This window comes from Dermacentor variabilis, chromosome 3, assembly GCF_050947875.1.
Source record: "Dermacentor variabilis isolate Ectoservices chromosome 3, ASM5094787v1, whole genome shotgun sequence".
NCBI lineage: Eukaryota > Metazoa > Arthropoda > Arachnida > Ixodida > Ixodidae > Dermacentor > Dermacentor variabilis.
Genome location: NC_134570.1, coordinates 179019425 through 179040675, shown reverse-complemented (window position 1 = coordinate 179040675; position 21251 = coordinate 179019425). Strand labels below are relative to the sequence as shown.

The 21251-nt window shown below is 46.0% G+C and overlaps 1 protein-coding gene across 1 annotated transcript in view; it reads left to right on the top strand.

Annotated features, from left to right (window-relative positions):
- Positions 1-761: 761 nt before the first annotated feature.
- The window catches only part of LOC142574342 (uncharacterized), a 49660-nt gene continuing 29170 nt past the window's right edge, over positions 762-21251 (top strand). The window contains exons 1-2 of the mRNA XM_075683450.1: positions 762-853; positions 4744-5032. Of these exons, the coding sequence (XP_075539565.1) occupies positions 4813-5032 (220 nt within the window). The 5' untranslated portion in view covers positions 762-853; positions 4744-4812. The remainder of the gene's footprint in view (positions 854-4743; positions 5033-21251) is intronic.

Sequence of the window (21251 nt, the reverse complement as noted above, 5' to 3'; positions counted from 1 at the left end):
CGTCGTATTCTGCGTCCAATACAGCACTGAGCTTTTACCGATAAAATAGGGCCAGCGAGCCACAGACCCGGTGTGCCGTACGGGTCGTATATCACGACATAAAACTTGTACATGTTGTATTTCCTTAGAGGCATCCGTAAAGCACAGAAACCGATTAGTGGAATCGCGTATAGTATTCAGCAACTTGAAAGATTTTGATAATTTTGTTATATTTGGGCTACCGCCTTCTTGACCCATTCGGAATACGGTACTGATAACATGTCCATTCCTGAATTATCCTCCAGAATGGGCATGTGCCGCTCTGTCAGAAAGGACAGTGAAGCGCCAAGTGTCTGTAGATATTTCTCAAACTCAGACGTGCATGTACTATGCAACTGTCATCGCAAGTCTCCCCTCGACAAGCATCCTAGATAGTTCTCGTCCTCGGAAGATCGTTGCGTCGACGACTCTCACTGCAACCGCCTGATTTCGTATTGAGGTTTCGGCAGAAATTTTGAGCCTGGTCACGGAGAATCACAAACATTGCACGACATTGCACGTTGCGAAGGATGATAAACACAGTTCGACGCAACGCATCTAGATGTACAGTATTTATTTCAACCACGTTACTAAACTTCTCTTTACCTACGTGTACGCTACCTACGTGTACGCGCGCTGGATAGGCATGGTATTTCACCCCGGCAGCTGCAGAATCCCCTGCAGCGCAAAGTTCTCAAAGCCGCACGAGGTCGTCTGTCACAACCAACCAGCCGTTAAACGCGAGTGCTCGCTCGACATATAGCAGCTTTGCTGTGTGGATGGACGTTGTGTACACGCTGGCCTCAGACATCAGGAGCGCTACGCTTTTCTCCAGGTAACAAGATCTCTTCATCGATTGACTTTTCCATTGCCGCTAACGTAGAACAGTAAGCTCAAACCCACACTCTCTTGTGGCCAGATAAAGGAAGAAGTGTCGAAAATTTACAAAATATTCATGTAGAATAAGGTCACCAGGCGCGTTGCCAAGTTGCCGCAGCTGGTTTGTGATTTAGGCATGTCGATCCAATGTGTGCAGCCATGGCATGTTTATGTGTGTTTAAGGTCCCCTTAAGCTTTTGTATACAGACAAACTACAGAGGCGAAGTGGTCGTTCTTTCCTGAAATGGTAATGGCCGGCACTGTGCGAACGTATGTGCGTCTGTATGCCTGCGTGCGCGCGCGCGAGTGTGTGTGTGTGTGCGTGTGCATGCGTGACGTCGGGAAATGGCTGCTCGGAACGTCGTGAACTGCGGTTGTGCTTTTGTTTCGGCGCTTATACCAGCTGCGCTTTGTCGTGTACTATATATTCCGTACTCCATAAGGCTCCTGAGGCCGAAGTGGGAAGTTGCGAGCCTTCAGTACGCCGATCGCTGCAATTGCCGAGCAACGGAAGAGGAAAGAAATATTGCACCCGATGAAAGTACGTTCAGTGCGTGGATTCTTATGATCAAGTTGCTCTGTAGTGCCCGTGGACATGAGGCGTTTAATGGTGCAACAGCGAGATGTGGCTAATTAGCGCTATGAACTTGGCGTATTGCGGAAACGCGTTATTAGGCATTGTTCTGGACAATGTAAATTGGTCGAGAGGCAAAATACTGCTGCCACGGAGACGCGTTCATATTATAAAGGTGCCGTTGATCTTCGATGCAGTGAGGTTGCGTAGAATATTTACGTGGATACTTCAAATTCCAATTCTAGCCAACTCCGTTGTTGATATTTCCTTCCCGGTCGTAGCTCATCCATACGTTCCGTCCATCCGTACAACGTCCATATGCGCTTCGTGTTTGCGATCCAATTCATTTTTATTTAAATAACCGCAAACATGTCTGACTACATAATTACGCACGCAGCATGATTCTATCGCTTTAAATTTCTCCCAATAGGCTCTGCAGCGCCTAGAAATAAAATTACGTAAGTTTACCAGACAAATCAACATTCCATCATAATTTATACTAACAAAATGGATAAACTAACCCTACGAAAGGTCTCTAGAGAGTTACCTCTCCGCGTCACTTCGTAGGTTAAGGATTCGTGGAAAAATAACGAGGGTCAGGTGAGCTTCCCAAGGGAAGAGGAATCTATATTGCAACTTTACAGAATAAATACATTTCGTCGTGATACTTTCGATGTCAATATGGTTCTCTGCCACTGGAAATATTCAGGCGTGTCCTTGACGCAGGGGAGGCGTTCATACAGTGGCACCGATTGTAGCGGTAGGCAGCCGAATAGAGAGACTGGCTTCACTTCCGGCAAGTTGCTTGCTTCAGTGCCGTGCGCTTAGTCGGAAATGCCATTTGTCCTAGCTCTTGTGTGTTCCTATAAAGAGCAAAATGCATGACATTTCTAGCAGATCGATGCTAAACATTTCAAGGACATGTTCTCTTACACAATGTATGTTACGACTCACAAGTCACCCCTGTCACCTACCTGTAGACTAGCCTGTAGACACCATACGGACGGCAGGTAAACTTGTCAGTAATGTCAGTATTAATGTCAGTAATATATATATATATATATATATATATATATATATATATATATATATATATATATTCTGAGCTATGACCAGTTTTATAATTGCGATTAAATAGGCTACACCTTTCAGTCACCCACTGGTCACCTCCCTGTAGACTCGAGCTGCCTGTACACCTAGTCCGCAGATTGTCTGCGGACACGGTACAGACGGCAAGTAGACTTGTCTGTATAATGTGCGCGCCTGCCCAGTAATATATATATATATATATATAAATTTTTCATGTGGTTGCATGTGGTAGATAGCTCAATTATAGTTTATGAGCTGGTCTACTCGAAGTGGCGGACACTACTTGCACAAAAAATTGAAATGCTAAAACTACTAATTAACAAGAATTCAATATTTAATTATTTTCTAATTTCCTTATGAGTCATAATGCAGTTTACAAATTGTAGCAGTGAACTTCACAAGGCGGATCCACTTGGAACGAATTCTCAGGGCGACAAGAGTTTCGAGATATAAATTCCCGAACACTGCGGAGAAAAGCATTCGCGTTCCAGGTACTCGTGTGCTTCAGTGCATGAAACGACGTTTTGTTAACAAATTAACTAAAACGCCAGTGCATTTCTCCGCAAGGTTCTGGAATTTATATCTGGAAACTGGTGTCATCTTGAAAATTCGTTCCAAGTGGATCCGCCTTCCCAACCCCACGGCTAGAATTTGTAAATTGCAATATGGGACACCATGTAATTAGTTAAAAACTTATTTAGTGAATGTTAATGAATTAGTCGATTTTGCATCTCAGTTTTTTCTGCAAGTATTGTCCGCCGCTTCGAGTAGACCAGCTCATGAACTAAAATTGTGATATCTGGCACAGGCGACATTTAAAGATTTATGAAAGTGTACGCTGAAACACCCTGCACATACATACATACGTACGTACGTACGTACATACATACATACATAGATACATACATACATACATGCATACATACATACATACGTACGTAGGTACATACATACATACATACATACATACATACATACATACATACATACATACATACATACATACATACATACATACATACATTCTCAACTATGAGAAATTTGATCATTACGGTCAGTATAGCCATTTTAACATTTAGAAAACCTTACCACTGATTGTTACAAGCACAGTCTAATAATGACAGCTACCTAAATCAGTTAATTAATATTAATTGAAATAGGGTAATGGTTGCATAACCTGGAAATTAAATGCAGTAGTTGTACTATGGGTGGATTCAAAGCCTGGATGTAAGGACCTAAATATTACGTTACGCCGTCAACCTCCATCCGACCACAGAAAGCATGGTTGCTTTCGGTGCAGGCCCCCATGATGCGCTGTCCCAGGGGCATCAGCGCCGGTAAAATTACGGGTCAGATTATTTTCTCTTCTTCAGCTGTCACTGCTGTCACTGTGCGTGAACGCCGCACTGACGCCGACCGATGCGGTAGTTAAATCGTGCATGACGCTGTGCCGAGAGGGATCGTGGTGCTTTTTGTGTTTATCAATGATCCAAAACACCCGGGACCGCGTTAACGCAGCTCGCAGCATCTTTCGTGTAGTGCGCCGATGTCAGTCATCATAGTTAGGGCCCGTTCGCGCTTTCTTTGTCCCCGGATCACAGCGCATGGAAAAATTTCTTGAAATTTGTGCTATCACGTCCTGTAGTTCGTCCGCAATTCTACGGTGTTTGCGCCGGAAGCACTGTACACATTCTGTCCTTGCCGCGCTACTTGTACGATGCCGCGGCACCTGTGACGGTGCGCTGTGAAAGCCGTGAGGTGGTGCTAATTTCCCACGGTGCGTGTATTCTTGACTGGCGACCTCTTTTTTTTTGCATTCCTTTTTGTGGTAAGCGCCAAATCTGCGGGCTGCTTTTTTTTTTTTGTGAAAGGGAAACGCGCGTTATGGTATGCGTGCGCTAGTGATCAACTGGAGGATTAGAAACGGAAATTGCGCTATCATCGTGAAGTAGTTATCACGTCGTTACACTGTGCCAATGTCACCTGGCCATCGTGTCAGAGGGCGTGAGTGCGCAGCGGGATCACTGTCCTGCTCTTATCACTAGAGTCCACACCACTGTCTATCTTTCCGCCTGTCGTGCATCCAGATAACGCTCCCGCACATTGCCAGAAGAAATTCCTGAGGTGCTCTTCTCCTGACTGCTATAGCACCAGTGTGCATGCTACGCCGGTGCTCCTCGCAGGAACCTTGCGATGAGCCGTTACCACTCACCGCCTGGTGCGATGATGCGGAAGAGAACAAAGTTGCTGCAATGACGCCGTCCGTCCAGCTGCCAAGCGCCAGGAAAGGCGGGCCTGACGGTTGCCGGAGCTGGTTCATCGCCTCGTTATGCTTCCTGGTGAACCTGCTGTTTTCCTCGTTTTTCCGCTGCGGTGGACTTTTCTTCACTTCTATGATGAGCACGTACCAAGCGACAAGGGCACAAGCAGCCATGCCGCTGGGTGCCTACTGCGGCTTCGTCAATCTTTCGGGTGAGGACCTTGAGCAGTGATAGCTCGCGTCAACGGCTCACGCCGTTACCCCGTGTATGTTGCTTAGTCGGCATTTACTCTTAGTTTCATTATCATATGTCAGTTCTCCCCGCAGGGGCGTCTGCGCAAGCAGGCGTTTGGTGTGTTGCGACACCACGGACCCGAGCACACGAGAGTTGGACCCTCCCGCGTGTAGCCGTGCGCGGCTTAGCCGTGTCCGGGGAAAGGGGGATCCTGGGGGTTGAGCCGATGCCGGGTGTTCGGACCTTTAAGGCCCCCCGGTGGAGGCAACACACCTCTTTGGCCTCTGCTTCACGTAGACGGCACCCCCGGACTGACCCACCCGGGGGAAATCGGCAGTCGCCTTTTCCTGTCCTCCTCTTCAATCTTCGACTTTCTCTCTAGCCTTTTCATCTTTCCTGTCTTCTTTTCACTTCTTCTTACTTCCGAATTTCCTGGCGGCAAGGGTTAACCGTGTGTAGTATATTCAACCTTGGGTATATACATTAGGTTATAGTGGCGCTGTATAGCTGGCGTCTGCAGGTTTCTTGGAACCTGTAGCGTCCCCTTGTTGGGCTCCGTGGTGGGTGGCTACCACCGCCGCCGAATTTTGAAACCATCCAATGGCAGAAGCGTTCCCGCGACTTTCAGATCGGCCTCTGAAAAGAGGTCGCACCGAAGCAGCATTCCAGTTCTTTTTAAAACCAAGCGAAGACACATTTCCGAAATACCACGTTCTTCATAGTGAAGGCAACACCACCGTTAGAAAACTGTCACCATTCACAGTATCGAAATGCCTAGCAAACACAATTGGATCGGGTTACAAGGCCTCAAAGATGGCTAGCGGAGACCTCCTCCTTGAACTGACCAAGAAAAGTCAACTAGAAAAGCTCGCCGAACTCACCAATATCGGTGACATCAAAGTAACAATCTCTCCACACCGCTCACTCAACACTAGCAGGGGAGTTATATCTGAAGAAGACTTCTTGAACCTCAGCGACGAAGAGCTACTCGAAGGATTTCAAGAGCAAAACGTAATTAAGGTTCAGAGAATAACACTACGACGAAATGACCAACAGATCCCGACGAAACATGTGATTTTGACATTTGGTAGTAGCACTGTCCCTAGTTCACTCGACGCTGGATATCTGAAAATCAACGTCAGACCGTACATACCCAACCCAAGGCGATGTTTCAAGTGCCAGAGGTTCGGGCATGCATCTCAATCATGCAGAGGAAAGGAAACATGCGCGAAGTGTAGTGCCAACGACCATCCATCCGACAACTGTAATGCTCCCGCACAATGTGTCAATTGCAAGGGCGATCATCCTGCTTACTCGCGGAGCTGCCCTTGCTGGAAAAGAGAAAAAGAAATAATTGCACTCACAGTAAAGGAAAAGATTTCATTCTACGAAGCGAGGAAAAGACTAGGACACTTACCTCAAACAAGCTATGCCAGTGTGACGCGGCAGGGGGCAGCGACACACCGGCCTCAGGAATCTACAGGTTCCACGTCCGGTACCCCTGTAGAGACCCCAACCGCCCCCTTGGTGGCTGCAGCCATTGCTGCTCCATCAGCAACGAAGACGGCCCAGCAGACCACAGTGCCGCAGGGCCCTAAGTTGAACCGCACTCCACGGCCCGAGACGCGTGTCTCGGCGCCTGGCTCTCGATCGTCCAGCGCCTCGGGAAAGGCGATGGATGTCGATCCGAAAACCCCTGCGTCATTGACGCCAAAAGACCCGCGTTCCTTGGAGCGCTTACAGAAGGATAAGCATATTATACCTTCGCTAAGAAAAGGAAAGGTAACCTGAACGGTTACCGCCTTTCGTAAGAGTAATCAGCTTTTAAATACATGTCACCTACAACTCGTAAGCTCACACAAACAAGTTTCTTTTTTTCAATCCCAATAACATGGCTTTCATCATTCATTGGAATTGCAGAGGCCTAATTCACAATCTAGGTGACATCAAGGACATTTTAAATAAGTTATCACCAGTGGCATTCTGCCTTCAAGAAACGAACCTAGGACCAAAGCATACAAATTTTCTTAAAGGCTTTACAATCATAAGAAAGGACCGCGAGCACTCCAGTCGTCTATCAGGAGGTGTCGCTATTGTCGTTCAAGGCGGCATTCCTACACGGAACGTTTCACTAAATACTGCCTTTGAGGCAGTAGCTGCCACCGTTTTAACTTTTAAGACTGTCACCATCTGTTCGTTATACATCCCTCCCCATACCCATTTCACGACTCGAGATTTAGAAAATTTAATTGACCAGCTGCCGGAGCCTTTTGTTTTAGTTGGAGATTTCAATGCTCACTGTACTCTTTGGGGTAGCGATAAGAATGACCAAAGAGGACAACTTATCGAAGATTTTATTTTGACTAATAACATCTGTCTTTTAAATTCAGGTGCGCCAACTCATTTCTCAACGAGCTCACATAATTTTAGCTGCATTGATTTAGCGTTTTGCTCTCCGGATATATTTAGCGATCTTAAATGGGACGTACTGGAGAATCCATATGGCAGTGATCATATACCTGCTTTAATCCACCTTCCATCAACACTACCCATTATAGCTCATAAACCACGCCGCTGGAAGTTACAAATGGCCGACTGGACTGTTTTTACAGAAAGTGCCAGGCTGGAGGAACTTAATTTAACAGACCTAAGCATTGAGGAAATTAATGAAAAGTTTACCAATTGCATAATTTCTGCAGCTGAAAAGGCCATTCCGCAGTCTTCTGGCGTGGTTCGGAAAAACCTGAATCCTTGGTGGACACGTGAATGCACCGTAGCAAAAAAACAGCAGAACAAGGCCTGGGGAATTTTACGCAGATACCCAACACAAAACAATTTTCTCAATTTCAAACAAGCCAGAGCGAAAGCCCGATTTATTCGGAGACAGGCGGAAAAATTGTCTTGGCGAAAATATGTATCTACAATTAATAGCACCGTCACATCCAAAAGGATGTGGGACCAGGTCAGGAAGTTTAAGGGGGACTACTCATCATACACGATACCCATACTCACACCTTCAGGCACTCAGACAACACTACAAGAACAAGCGAATATACTTGGGGAACATTTCTATAACGTCTCTAGCTCGGCTAATTATACAAACAGGTTCTTAAAATACAAACTGTCGGCAGAAAAAGAGAAACTCCCAACTACTTGTATGTCAAGGGACGAATACAACGCTCCATTTACGTTACAAGAGCTTAACGGGGTTCTCTGTACTGGCAAGAAAACTGCAGTAGGTCCGGACCGGATCCATTATTCTATGCTCGCACACCTGTCCCAAGCATCCGTAGATGTTCTCCTTAAATTTTTTAACAAAATATTTGAATCTGGAAGCATGCCAAAAAGTTGGAAAAACGCAATAGTTGTGCCATTTTTAAAACCAGGTAAATCCCCCACATCCCCATGCAGCTTTCGACCCATTGCCCTGACAAGTTGTTTGGCGAAAACATATGAAAGTATCGTAAATGCCAGATTAACTTTCACGCTTCATATACGGAACTCCATTGATTCTCATCAGTGCGGCTATAAAAAAGGGTGTTCAACGACAGACCACCTCGTCCGACTTGAACACGAAATACGTGAGGCATTCGTACACAAACAGCACTGCCTGGCAGTGTTCTTCGATTTAGAAAAAGCGTATGACACCACGTGGAGGTTTGGAATCTTACGTGACCTCGCCGCGCTAGGAATCCGTGGCAAAATGCTAAACTGTATCGCAGATTTTATATCCAACAGAACATTCCAAATCCGTCTAGGCACTGCGCTCTCCCGCACGTTTATCCAGGAAAACGGCGTGCCACAGGGTTGCGTACTTAGCACAACACTCTTTATTGTAAAAATGAACTCTATCAACAAAGTCATTCCCACTTCTGTTATGCACTCCATATACGTCGATGACTTGCAAATAGCCTGCCGCGCTTCAAACTTACCAACATGTGAAAGGCAGCTCCAGATAACAATAAATAAACTAATGGAGTGGGCTGAGAAAAATGGCTTCCGCTTCTGTACTCAGAAGACTGTTGCAGTGCTATTTTCGCAAAAACGAGGGTTGTACTTAGACCCCGATTTAAAGTTGAATGATGTTGCGCTGCAGGTAAAACAGGAATATAAATTCTTGGGAGTAATCTTCGACAAAAAACTAAACTTCCTTGCCCACATTAGAGCACTGAAGGTTAAGGCAAATAAAGCATTGAATATCCTCAAAGTGTTATCTCATAAGCACTGGGGTTCCGACCGAACGTGTCTTTTACGTATTTACCGGTCTCTTGTTCGTAGCCTTTTAGACTACGGCTCCATTGTTTACGGCTCAGCCAGACAATCCTACATCCAACGACTTGATCCAGTACATAACCTTGGACTGCGACTGGCAAGTGGCGCCTACAGAACGTCACCTGTCCAAAGTTTATATGTTGAGTGTAATGAACCCTCATTACAGCAGCGCAGAGCATTACTCACTTTTTCCTACGTACTAAGAATTCAGTCATCACCACAACACATATGCTACAACACCCTCACACAATGCAACTCACGCCTACACTATACAAATAAACCGAACATGATTAAGCCGCTTGTCCTGCGATATGAGGACTATGTCCGGGATTACGACATTCCACGCGAACTGCTCCAGGTTGCCACAAAGCCAAAGCGTTTGCCCCCATGGCACGACTTTGAACCGCTGTGTGACTGGACATTAACACATTTAAAGAAGAAAGACACCCCACGCGAACATATTACACAAGAATTCCGTGAACTTCAGAACAAATATCAAAATAACGTGCAATATTACACTGATGGCTCCAAAACGAAAGAACACGTGGGTGTGGGGGTCATAACGGAAAATTGGGAAAAAAGTATTCGATTGCCACAACACGCCTCTGTTTTCACGGCCGAAGTTTTCGCTATATGGGTTGTTGTTAAAAAAATTATCGCTGATAAACACATAAATGCAGTCATATATACAGATTCTTTAAGCACAATGAAGGCACTACATCTGAAATCTGAGCGTGAACCCCTGATTGGAGACATTTTAAACATGGTGGCTTTTAACGAATACGGGAGGTCAATTCGTTTCTGCTGGGTCCCAAGCCATGTTGGGATACCGGGTAACGAAGCAGCTGATCGATATGCATTGAAGGCAGCACACAAAGACATTACAAACACAACACTCCCATATAGAGATAGCATCCGCGCAATTAGAAAAGCCTTAACGGTAAAATGGCAACGCGAATGGGACCGTTGTACCGACAACAAGCTACATCTCATGAAACCCGTAGTTGGGGAGTGGAAGTCATGCTACCATCAGGAGCGGTTCATCGAAGTAGTTTTATGCCGACTACGCATTGGGCACACACACTTCACACACAATTACCTACTTAGGAAAGAAGATACACCAACATGCGAGAAATGTCAACAGCCACTAACAGTTATACACATATTACTCACATGCACGCAGATTGAAACACATAGACGAACACTTTTGCACAAATTATATAAACTACACATACCGTTACACCCTGCTCTAATTTTAGGTGATGATCCGCTAGTCCCATTATGTGACGTCCGTAAATTTCTAGAAGACACTGGATTTTTACATAAAATATAGGTTCTTAACATAGTCTTTCACTTTATAAACTGTATTTTAGAACACCTCGTGTTTGGCGCAGCATAGCCTTAGCCGCTTTTGCGCCATTAAACCCCCATTTAACTAACTAACTAACATATGTCAGTTCTGGGAAGCCTTGCGCGGGGACTGTTATCGCTTTTTGCCATAAGTCAGATTTCTTGTTTAGTGAAAAGCACCTTGATAAGATGCAAAAGCAGCGCCTCGAACGGCGCCAATGGTCAGTGTAATAATTATATTGTTGTGCTCCCTGTTGTTGGAGTTTTTATGCTATTACTTCGGCAACATAACTTGATATACAATTAAAGAGATAACGCCTCAGCTGACCTTTGCCTCTGCAATGCTAAAGGTATAAATGTGTCTCGTTTATCATTTCCCTTGTGCGTTCCTATAAGTTTCACCCGCCACTAAACGGCTTCTCTTTCATCTCTGAGGCAGAGCTCCTCCAATGGCATTAATGAATTATATCGCTTTTTTTTCAAGCGTGGCAATTATATCGGTCTATATAATTTCTTGTCCACGTCCGACTGGTTACTGGTTACAGACAAAACCAATGTTCATGGCCGAGTAGATCAACTTACGAAGCTTGTATTGAGTATTATGCGGAAATGTGTACCCCAGTAAAGTCCCAAACGTTCTAAATATCATCACCGGTTCTTGTCTGAGCGTAGAACTGTCCCAAAGTACAAAGATCGCGCGCACCGTAAACCAAGAAGTCTTGTGCCGAATGAGTGGAGGAAATAATTCCAGTTTTTTTTTGGGGGGGGGGGGGAGCTCTCCGCAATCGCCTCGATGAGCGGGATTACGACTCGCATATTACGTTCTTGGAAACGAGCGCGTCGGGCTGGCCGACAGAATTTTGGAAGTACATGTGCAAGCGCTCTAGTAAACGTGGAGAGCGTCTCCGCCTGCGCGACTCTAGAGAAGTAGAATTCCAAGCAGCCGCCGATTGTTTTGCTACACATTTCTCATCCTTATATAAATATTCATGTTTCAACGCTGGTTACAGTCAGCAGCAGGCGACCGTTCCGACATGTAGTGCCGTTTTGCTTGATGAAAAGCTAATCAGTGAATGCCTTGTGCCTTCCCTATCCAGCCACCCTGGTGGCATTCCCCTGCGCAATTATGAAAGCTTACGGCAGTATATTTGCCCCAGTATTGACATCCATATTTAATGACTCTCTGAATACTTCCACTTTCCCTCAAATGTGGAAAACTGCTCTTGTTTTTTCTCTATTTAAGTGTGGTTGTAAAACCGATGTCTCGAATTATTGCCCGATTTCTCTTCTTTGCGCCATAATTAGGATTTCTAAGCTTGCCCTTAACAGCATATTATCTTTTGTGGGAACGAACTCATTGATTCAGTATCAGCATGGATTTCTCGCCGGCGCCTCGAATACCACAAATAACGCAATTTTCATCTCCAGATCTCCACGTGGGTACTTCGAAGGGGGCATGCTGACACCATTTATTGTGACCTCAGAAAAGCTTTTTATGTAGTTAGCCACTCACTCCTCATGATCGAGCTTACGCACTTCATTTTCTACTCGCCAGTTCTGAATCTCTTACGCTGTCATCTTCTTCGTAGATCATGTTATGTTAACGTCAATGGCCAAACCTCCTTTTCCGCTAATACGAGCGGAACCCCTCATGAATTAGTATTAGAACCACTGCTTTTTTATTTTTATGTATGACGTCCTTTCCTGCATTCTAAATTCCTCATTCCTAATATATGCCGATGACATGAAAATTTTAAAGGAAATGTATAATATTGATGACGGTGGCATCCTGCAGTCTGACCTATTTTCTTTTTCCAAATCTTGCACAAGTAATGACCCCACCTTGAATGCTGCTAAGACCAAGGTCATGACTGTCAAGCATTTCTTTTTCTTATTCTGCACATTCTGTTCCATTGTGTAAGATGTGTGAGATCAACGATCTCGGTGTTATTTCTGATACAACTTTACACTTTTCAGCTAACGCTAAACGCGTTGCAATGCTGGGTATGCGCCCTCTTGGCTCAGTTTGTAGACTGTCGAAAGAATTCAGTTCTCCTTCACCGTTCCGCATGTTGTGCACAACAATAGGTCTTCCTCAACTCGAATACGCCCCCGCAGGGGCGACTGCGTAAGCAGGCGTTTGGTGTATTGCGACACCACGTACCCGAGCACACGAGGGTTGGACCCACCCGCGTGTAGCCGTGCGCGGCTTAGCCGTGTCCGGGGAAAAGGGGATCCTGGGGGTTGAGCCAATGCCGGGTGTTTGGACTCTTACGGCCCCTCGGCGGCGGCAACACACCCCTTTGGCCTCGGCTTCACGTAGACGGCACCCCCGGACTGACGCACCCAGGGGAAATCGGTAGTTGCCTTTTCTTGCTTCTCACTCTCACTCCAATCTTCGTCTTTCTCTTACTTTTCATCTTTCCTGTCTTCTCCTAGCTTCCGCTTACTTCCAATTTTTCCAGGCAGCAAGAGTTAACCTTGTGTGAAGAACCAACCTAGATTATCTCATATAGACTGGGCACGGTGGCACCGAAAGAATTCGGTTAAACCATCTGCTGTTCTTTGTGCAGTTCTGCCTCCTGCGCACTGCATACTGCCTGGAGCACAACGTGGTCATGGCGGCTACGTACGAGCACGGCGATCTCTTCTGCCTTCAACCTACTGATCAGCTTCTGTTGCCACCCATCAGACCACCTCATCATACAACGACAGCAAGCACAGAGGGCGCCACGCAGCTTCTGCATGTGGCGACATCGTGCGGAACCAGTATAAAGGGCCACCCATTAGAATACGCGACCACTGGGCACGGTGGCACCGAAAGAATGCGGTTAAACCATCTGCTGTTCTTTGTGCAGTTCTGCCTCCTGCGCACTGCATACTGCCTGGAGCACAACGTGGTCATGGCGGCTACGTACGAGCACGGCGATCTCTTCTGCCTTCAACCTACTGATCAGCTTCTGTTGCCACCCATCAGACCACCTCATCATACAACGACAGCAAGCACAGAGGGCGCCACGCAGCTTCTGCATGTGGCGACATCGTGTGGAACCAGTGACCCATTGGAATACGCGACCACTGGGCACGGTGGCACCGAAAGAATGCTGTTAAACCAGCTGCTCTTCTTTGTGCAGGTGAGAAAGGATTACGGCAAGTGTTACCGTTCAAGCGATACGTTTCTGCTAGTGCTGCCGTGCCCATGGCTGTGTTGCTTGCTTGATGTTTTTTGCCTCCGGAAGTTACTGCTTTTAGGAGGGGACATTGAAACTATCCCCGGGCCCGAAGTTTCTCAAATCTTGAAACAACTTACGGAAATCCCAGCTGATATTAAGGATATAAAAGAAAACCGCTTGGTAGAAATTGAAAGAAAGATAGACGCTCTATCGAAACTTGAAGACAAGGTCACTTTATGCCAAAATCGGCTTTCACATATTAACGAAGTTGTCCTGACCCTTGAAAGGAAAATAGACGAATTGGAGAACCACAGTAGAAGACTTAATTTGATTATTTTTGGCCTAACAGAACTAGAAAGTGAAAACTGCGAATCATTGGAAACAGTCGTAAATAAAGGTATCTTTCAAGAACTTCTCAAAACTGAACCCGATAGCTATTGAACGAATACATAGATTGGGTCGTCCCTCCACAAATAAGAAACGACCTGTCATCCTGAGATTGTTCGATACAAGAGGCAAAGCGTTAATTTTTAAACAATGCCACAAACTGGAGAACACTGCTATAACACTAGGTGAAGACTATTCGCGAAAAGTTCGAGAAGTTAGAAGGAAGCTGTGGGCAAGTGCGAAAGAAAACCGCGAGAAGGGTGATAAAGTTTCCTTAGCTTTTGATAAATTATACATGAATAGGACAGCTTATATTTGGAGCGAGGAAACAAGTGAAAGAATTTCTGTTCTAAAAAATGACGCAGAAAAACCCTACCGCCCCACGACCCGTCGTCACGCGCACGCGCAGAAATAGGCGCGAGAGTCGCCGATGATCCAGACAATATATCAGAACTTTCGTGTTTAGAAATCAACGAACCCGTCATCCACAGAAATTCAGTTTTAGCCAAGTGGAAACATCTGCGTATCGTTAATTTTAATGCTCGTAGCGTGGTGAACAAGATAGATTCCCTAGAAATTCACTTGCTACAACACGATCGTCACATCGCAGTCATAACGGAAGCCTGGTTGCGCAGCGATATAACAAATGAACTCGTTTTTCCACCCCATTACAAAGTATTTCGTAAGCATAAATTGCTCAGAGGCGGAGGTATAGCGGTTCTAGTTAAAGATCAAATCGGAGCCACGCTTATCGGTGATACTCCCGAACTAGAGTACCTATGCGTCAGGTTATCGTGCTGTGGTCAATGCTTTGTGCTGTTCGCATTTTATAGACCACCTGATGCTACACCAGATTACTTGAGTAAACTTAAACAGCACATGTCTCTCTACCAAAATAAGAAAATTTTTCTGATCGGCGATCTTAACTTGCCTGGTATCAATTGGGAGCTCCTCCAAGCAAACAATAAGGCCGATGCAAATGCTAACATTATTTTTGACATTATGCTAACACATGATGTTATTCAAGTGGTTAATGAACCCACGCGTGTGCAAGGGTCATCATGTTCTATATTAGATATTATTTTTTTAAACCGAACCTTTTCCGAGCATACCGGGTCAATCGAAGATGGCTTATTGCACTTTCCTTGCCCATTGTCAAAACTACTGTTCCTAAAACAACCAATACGAAATCTTTTAAAGACTACACCAGAGCGGATGACGCCAGCATAGTCGACTACATGGAAACTTGTCTTGCGCACTTTGCAGATAGTGGTAGTAATGTGTCTGCACTTTGGACCGCGTTTACTACAATGTGCAGGCATTGCATAGATACATTCATACCCACTAAAGCTAAGAAAGTCAATAAGAGTACGCCTTGGATGACGCATGGAATAATACAACTAAAGCGCAAAATGAAACGAATAATAAAGAAGCATCCACGCACAGTCGTTGTCACGGAACTCCAAAAACAGCTGTCATGCGCCGTGCGCGATTAAAAAAATTTTCATTTTTCCACAACATTGCCCAACTTTATAAAAAACGCACCGGATAAGTTTTTGGGATACCTTGGCAATAGCAAGAAGACTATTACGGAAATTGCAGTTAATGGAACCATTCTTAACGACTTGAATGCCATCGCACAACATTTTAACACTTATTTTCATAGCGTATTGTCCCGTGCACGATCAGGCCCACCTTTGAGTTCTGCAGTGTTTCAAGAGCATGAGGCGAACTTTATATCTTACCATGGCATTGTGTCTATGTTACTCAATTTAAATTCCCCGCAGGGGCGTCTGCGTAAGCAGGCGTTTGGTGTGTTGCGACACCACGTACCCGAGCACACGAGGGTTGGACCCTCCCGCGTGTAGCCGTGCGCGGCTTAGCCGTGTCCGGGGAAAAGGGGATCCTGGGGGTTGAGCCGATGCCGGGTGTTTGGACCGTTAAGGCCCCCCGGCGGAGGCAACACACCTCTTTGGCCTCTGCTTCACGTAGACGGCACCCCCGGACTGACCCACCCGGGGGAAATCGGCAGTCGCCTTTTCCTGTCTTCCTCTCCAATCTTCGTCTTTCTCTCTTGCCTTTTTCATCTTTCCTGTCTTCTCATCACTTCTCCTCACTTCCTAGTTTCCCGGCGGCAAGGGTTAACCTTGTGTAGCTAGCCAGCCTTGGTTAAGCTGTATTTGGTTATAGCAGCGATGTACGGCTGGCGTGGGCAGGGTTTCTCTACCAGGAACTTCTGTCACGTCCCCCTGTTGGGCTCCACGGTGGGTGGTCGGCATCGCGGCCGAAAACCCAACATTACTTATGGAACATGCTTTTCCTAAACTACCTGATCGCCCTCAGAAACGAGGGCGCACCGAAGAAGTTTTTCAGTTTTTCGGACGACAAGTCCACAATTTTCCTCGTTTTCATGTCATCCACGCAGAAAAACCAGCTAAACAAGTGCGAACAATCTCCCCGTTCCTTGTATCTAAGTCTCTTACCGAAGTTTTTGGGCCAGGATATAAGGTGTCGAGGATGGCTAGCGGTGACCTCCTCTTGGAGCTCCGCGACCAGAAGCAATTTGAGAAACTGCCTCAGCTAGTATCATTTGGGGAGACCAAAGTAGTAGTAATCCCGCACCGCACGATGAATACCTCTCGCGGCGTTGTCTCGGACGATGATTTGCTGGAGCTCACTGAGGCTGAGCTCTTGGAGGGCTTCAATGAACAAAATGTTATAAATGTCAAAAGAATCAAGATGAGGCGAGATGGTAAAGAACTTGCGACCAAACATCTAATACTCACCTTCAATTCAAGTGTCTTGCCCGAGTCAATCGAGGCCGGGTACATCAAGCTCCGTGTAAGACCATACGTGCCAAATCCCCTCCGATGTTTCAAGTGCCAGCGTTTTGGCCACAGTTCGCAGAGCTGCCGAGGCCGCCAAACTTGTGCGAAATGCAGCGCGCACGAACACTCCTCTGAAGCTTGTGAGAATGCTTTCCACTGTGTAAATTGTGATGGCGAGTATGCCGCATACTCGCGCTCATGCCCGTCTTGGAAGAAATAAAAAGAAATAGTAACAATCAAAGTAAAAGAAAACATATCATTCAAAGAGGCACGCAGGCGGGTTGCATACCTTCCTAAGGCCAGCTTTGCCGAAGTGGCGCGTCAGGGGGCAGCGTCACAACGGCCTCCGGCGGCTGTCCGACCCACAAGCCGTGAGTCGGCAGTTACGCCATCTGCCCCCGCGGCGGTTGCACCTAGCGCTGCTCCGTCTACCCAGCAGACTGGGCCACTGACCCCGAAGGTGGGCGCAGCCGACGCTGCCTCACCCTCCCCCGCCCCTTCTAGCGCTGGCAACAGCCGGCGCACCCAAATTCCTCAGGGTGCCCCATCGACCTCCGGGCTGGTGGGCGCAGGGGTCTTGCCCTCCAAGGCGACACCCTCCCTGACATCTCGCTCGCAAGAGCACGTGTCCGGCGCCTCACTAGAGGCAATGGACACTACACCAACCCTCAAGGCGCACCAAGCGCCTAAGGAGCGGCGAGGCTCCCTCGAACGCTCCAGAAAAAGCAAAACCCCGGTTACAGGGCCTCGAAAGAGCTCTGTAATCTAAGGCATCACTTCCGTTTCCGTAAACACAGCACCAATTTACTTTAAAAATGAATACACAAATAATTCAGTGGAATGTCCGAGGTCTTCTTAGAAACCTTGATGATTTGCAAGAACTCATCCACAAACATAATCCAAAAGTGCTGTGTTTACAGGAAACACACTTAAAATTCAAACACACAAACTTTCTCCGTACGTATGTTACGTTTCGCAAAGATCGCGATGATGCCGTCGCATCATCGGGTGGTGTGGCGATTCTCACTCATAAAAGTATAGCATGTCAACCTTTACAGCTACGAACGCCCCTTGAGGCAGTGGCGGTGCGAGCTGTTCTGCTAAACAAACTCATCACTATTTGCTCGCTTTATATACCCCCACATCACAAATTAACTAAACATAAATTTCAATCCTTTATAGATGAATTGCCAGAACCTTATCTGGTTCTTGGCGACTTCAATGCACACAACTACCTGTGGGGCGACCCTCGCATAGATGCGCGAGGACGTCTTGTTGAACAGTTCCTTTTCTCTTCTGGTGCTTGTCTACTGAATAAGAAGGAAGCGACATACTATTCTCTTGCAAACAGAACATTTTCTTCAATAGATCTTAGCCTAGTCTCCCCGTCACTACTGTCTGAACTTGAATGGGAAGTTAACGACAATCCTTACGGGAGCGACCACTTCCCTATACTACTAAGAACATACAAAGAAAACGAATGTGAACCACGGGCTCCTAGGTGGAAAATCGATACAGCTGACTGGGAGAAATTCCGAACCTTAACTAGCATATCATGGGATGACATGTCCTCATTAGAAATAGATGCTGCTGTGGATTACTTTACAGCTTTCATTATAGATGCCGCATCTAAATGCATACGTGAAGTAAGTGGCTCGGCATGCAAACGGCATGTCCCGTGGTGGAACGATGAATGTAGAGTCGCACGTAGGAATCAAAACAAAGCGTGGGGGTTGCTACGCGCTTCGCCCACTGCAGAGAACCTTTTAAACTTTAAGAAAGTTAAGTCTGAAGGCAGGAGAACCCGCCGACAGGCCAGAAGAGATAGTTGGCAAAAGTTTTTATCGAACATCAACTCGTTTACAGATGAGGCGAAAGTCTGGAACCGCGTAAATAGAATTAGGGGGAGACAAACATATTCACTCCCTCTGGTAAACACACAGGGTGATACGCTGCAACATCAGGCAGACTCACTTGGGGAGCACTTTGAGAGTGTGTCAAGTTCAAAACATTATTCGGAATCCTTTCTGAAATATAAGCAAATAGAAGAATGTAAGCCACTAATACAATGTCTACAGAATGAATCGTACAACTGCCCTTTCAGTATTGCCGAGTTGAGAGCTGCCTTGAGCTCATGCAAGAGCTCTGCACCGGGAGATGACAGAATCATGTATGAAATGATCAAAAACCTACACAATAACACCCAAGTTACATTACTCACACTTTTCAACACCATTTGGGCTGCAGGATGTCTCCCAACTGCATGGAAAGAAGCCATTGTGGTTCCTGTTTTGAAACAATGCAAAAATCCTTCCTTAGTGGCAAGTTACCGCCCGATCGCCCTCACGAGTTGCCTTTGTAAGGTATTTGAAAAAATGATTAATCGGCGACTCATCCATTTCCTTGAAATGAGCAAAATGCTTGACCCATATCAGTGTGGCTTCCGAGAAGGGCTCTCCACAACTGACCATCTTGTACGTATTGAAGGACATATTCGTGACGCGTTTGTACACAAACAGTTTTTCTTATCGATATTCCTTGATATCGAGAAGGCGTACGATACAGCATGGCGCTACGGAATCTTAAGAGATTTGTGAGAAATGGGCATTCACGGTAACATGCTAAACATAATAAAAAGCTATTTGTCCAGTCGTACTTTCCGCGTAAAAGTCGGTAACGTACTTTCGCGTCCTTTTACGCAAGAAACGGGTGTACCGCAAGGAGGCGTGCTCAGCTGCACACTCTTCATCGTGAAGATGAACACGCTTCGCGCTTCATTACCACCGGCAATCTTTTATTCTGTCTACGTGGACGACATACAAATAGCTTTCAAATCCTGTAACCTCGCAGTGTGCGAGAGACAGGTACAGCATGGCCTGAACAAAGTGTCGATGTGGGCAGACAAGAATGGATTTAAGATCAATCCTAACAAAACCTCTTGCGTTCTTTTTACAAGACAGAGAGGAATGATCCCAGATCCTAGCTTAGAACTCGGTGGACAACAAATACCCGTAAACAAAGAGCACAAATTTCTAGGTGTTACTCTTGACTACAGACTCACTTTCGTTTCCCACATAAAACATCTTAAAGAAAGATGTCTAAAAACGATGAACATAATGAAACTCCTATCCCAGACTAGATGGGGTAGTGACAGGAATTGTTTAATGAAACCCTATAAAAGCCTCATTCGATCGCGATTAGACTATGGCGCCGTGGTCTATCATTCTGCCGCCACGAGTGCGTTAAAGATGCTAGACCCTGTCCATCATCTAGGTATCCGCTTAGCCACGGGCGCTTTCAGGACAAGTCCCGTTGAAAGTTTATACGCAGAATCGAACGAGTGGTCACTTCATCTCCAGAGAACATACATCAGCCACACATATTTTCTGAAAGTGCACTCTAATCCTCAACATCCGTGTTATAATAACGTTAATGACATGACATATGCTACACTCTTTCATAATCGTCCCTCCATAAGACAGCCTTTCTCGCTGCGTGTTAAGGAGCTTAGTCATGAAATGCATGTTCCACTCCTCGAGCTTCGCCTAATGCCTCCAGCTAAGCTGCTACCTCCTTGGGAGTGGCAGATGATACAATGCGATATATCTTTCATGCAAGTCACAAAACACGCTCCAGAGATTGAACTACAAATGCATTTCCGGGACCTCCAATACAAACACTCCTGCGCGGAGTTCTACACAGACGCATCGAAGTCACGCGAGGGGGTGTCCTATGCAGCCGTCGGCCCATCCTTCTCGGAATCGAATGTACTGCATCCGGAAACAAGCATCTTTACGGCTGAGGCCTACGCACTGCTGTCGGCTGTAAAGTATATAAAGAAATCAAAACTCGAAAAATCAGTTATATATACGGACTCCCTAAGTGCTGTGAAGGCCTTAATGTCATTTTCTAAGCACGAAAACCCAGTCATCAACGAACTCTATTCCGTCCTATGTAAAACGTATATATGTAACCAGCATGTCATCATATGCTGGGTGCCCGGTCATAGGGGCATCGAAGGCAATGTTCTGGCGGACCAGATGGCCACATCAATTGCATCGTATTCTGTAAATCCTACCGCAGCAGTCCCTGTCACAGATCTGAGGCCCTACTTGCGCAGAAAACTGCGGAACTACTGGCAACGCTCGTGGGACATGGAAAAAAATAATAAACTGCATGTAATAAA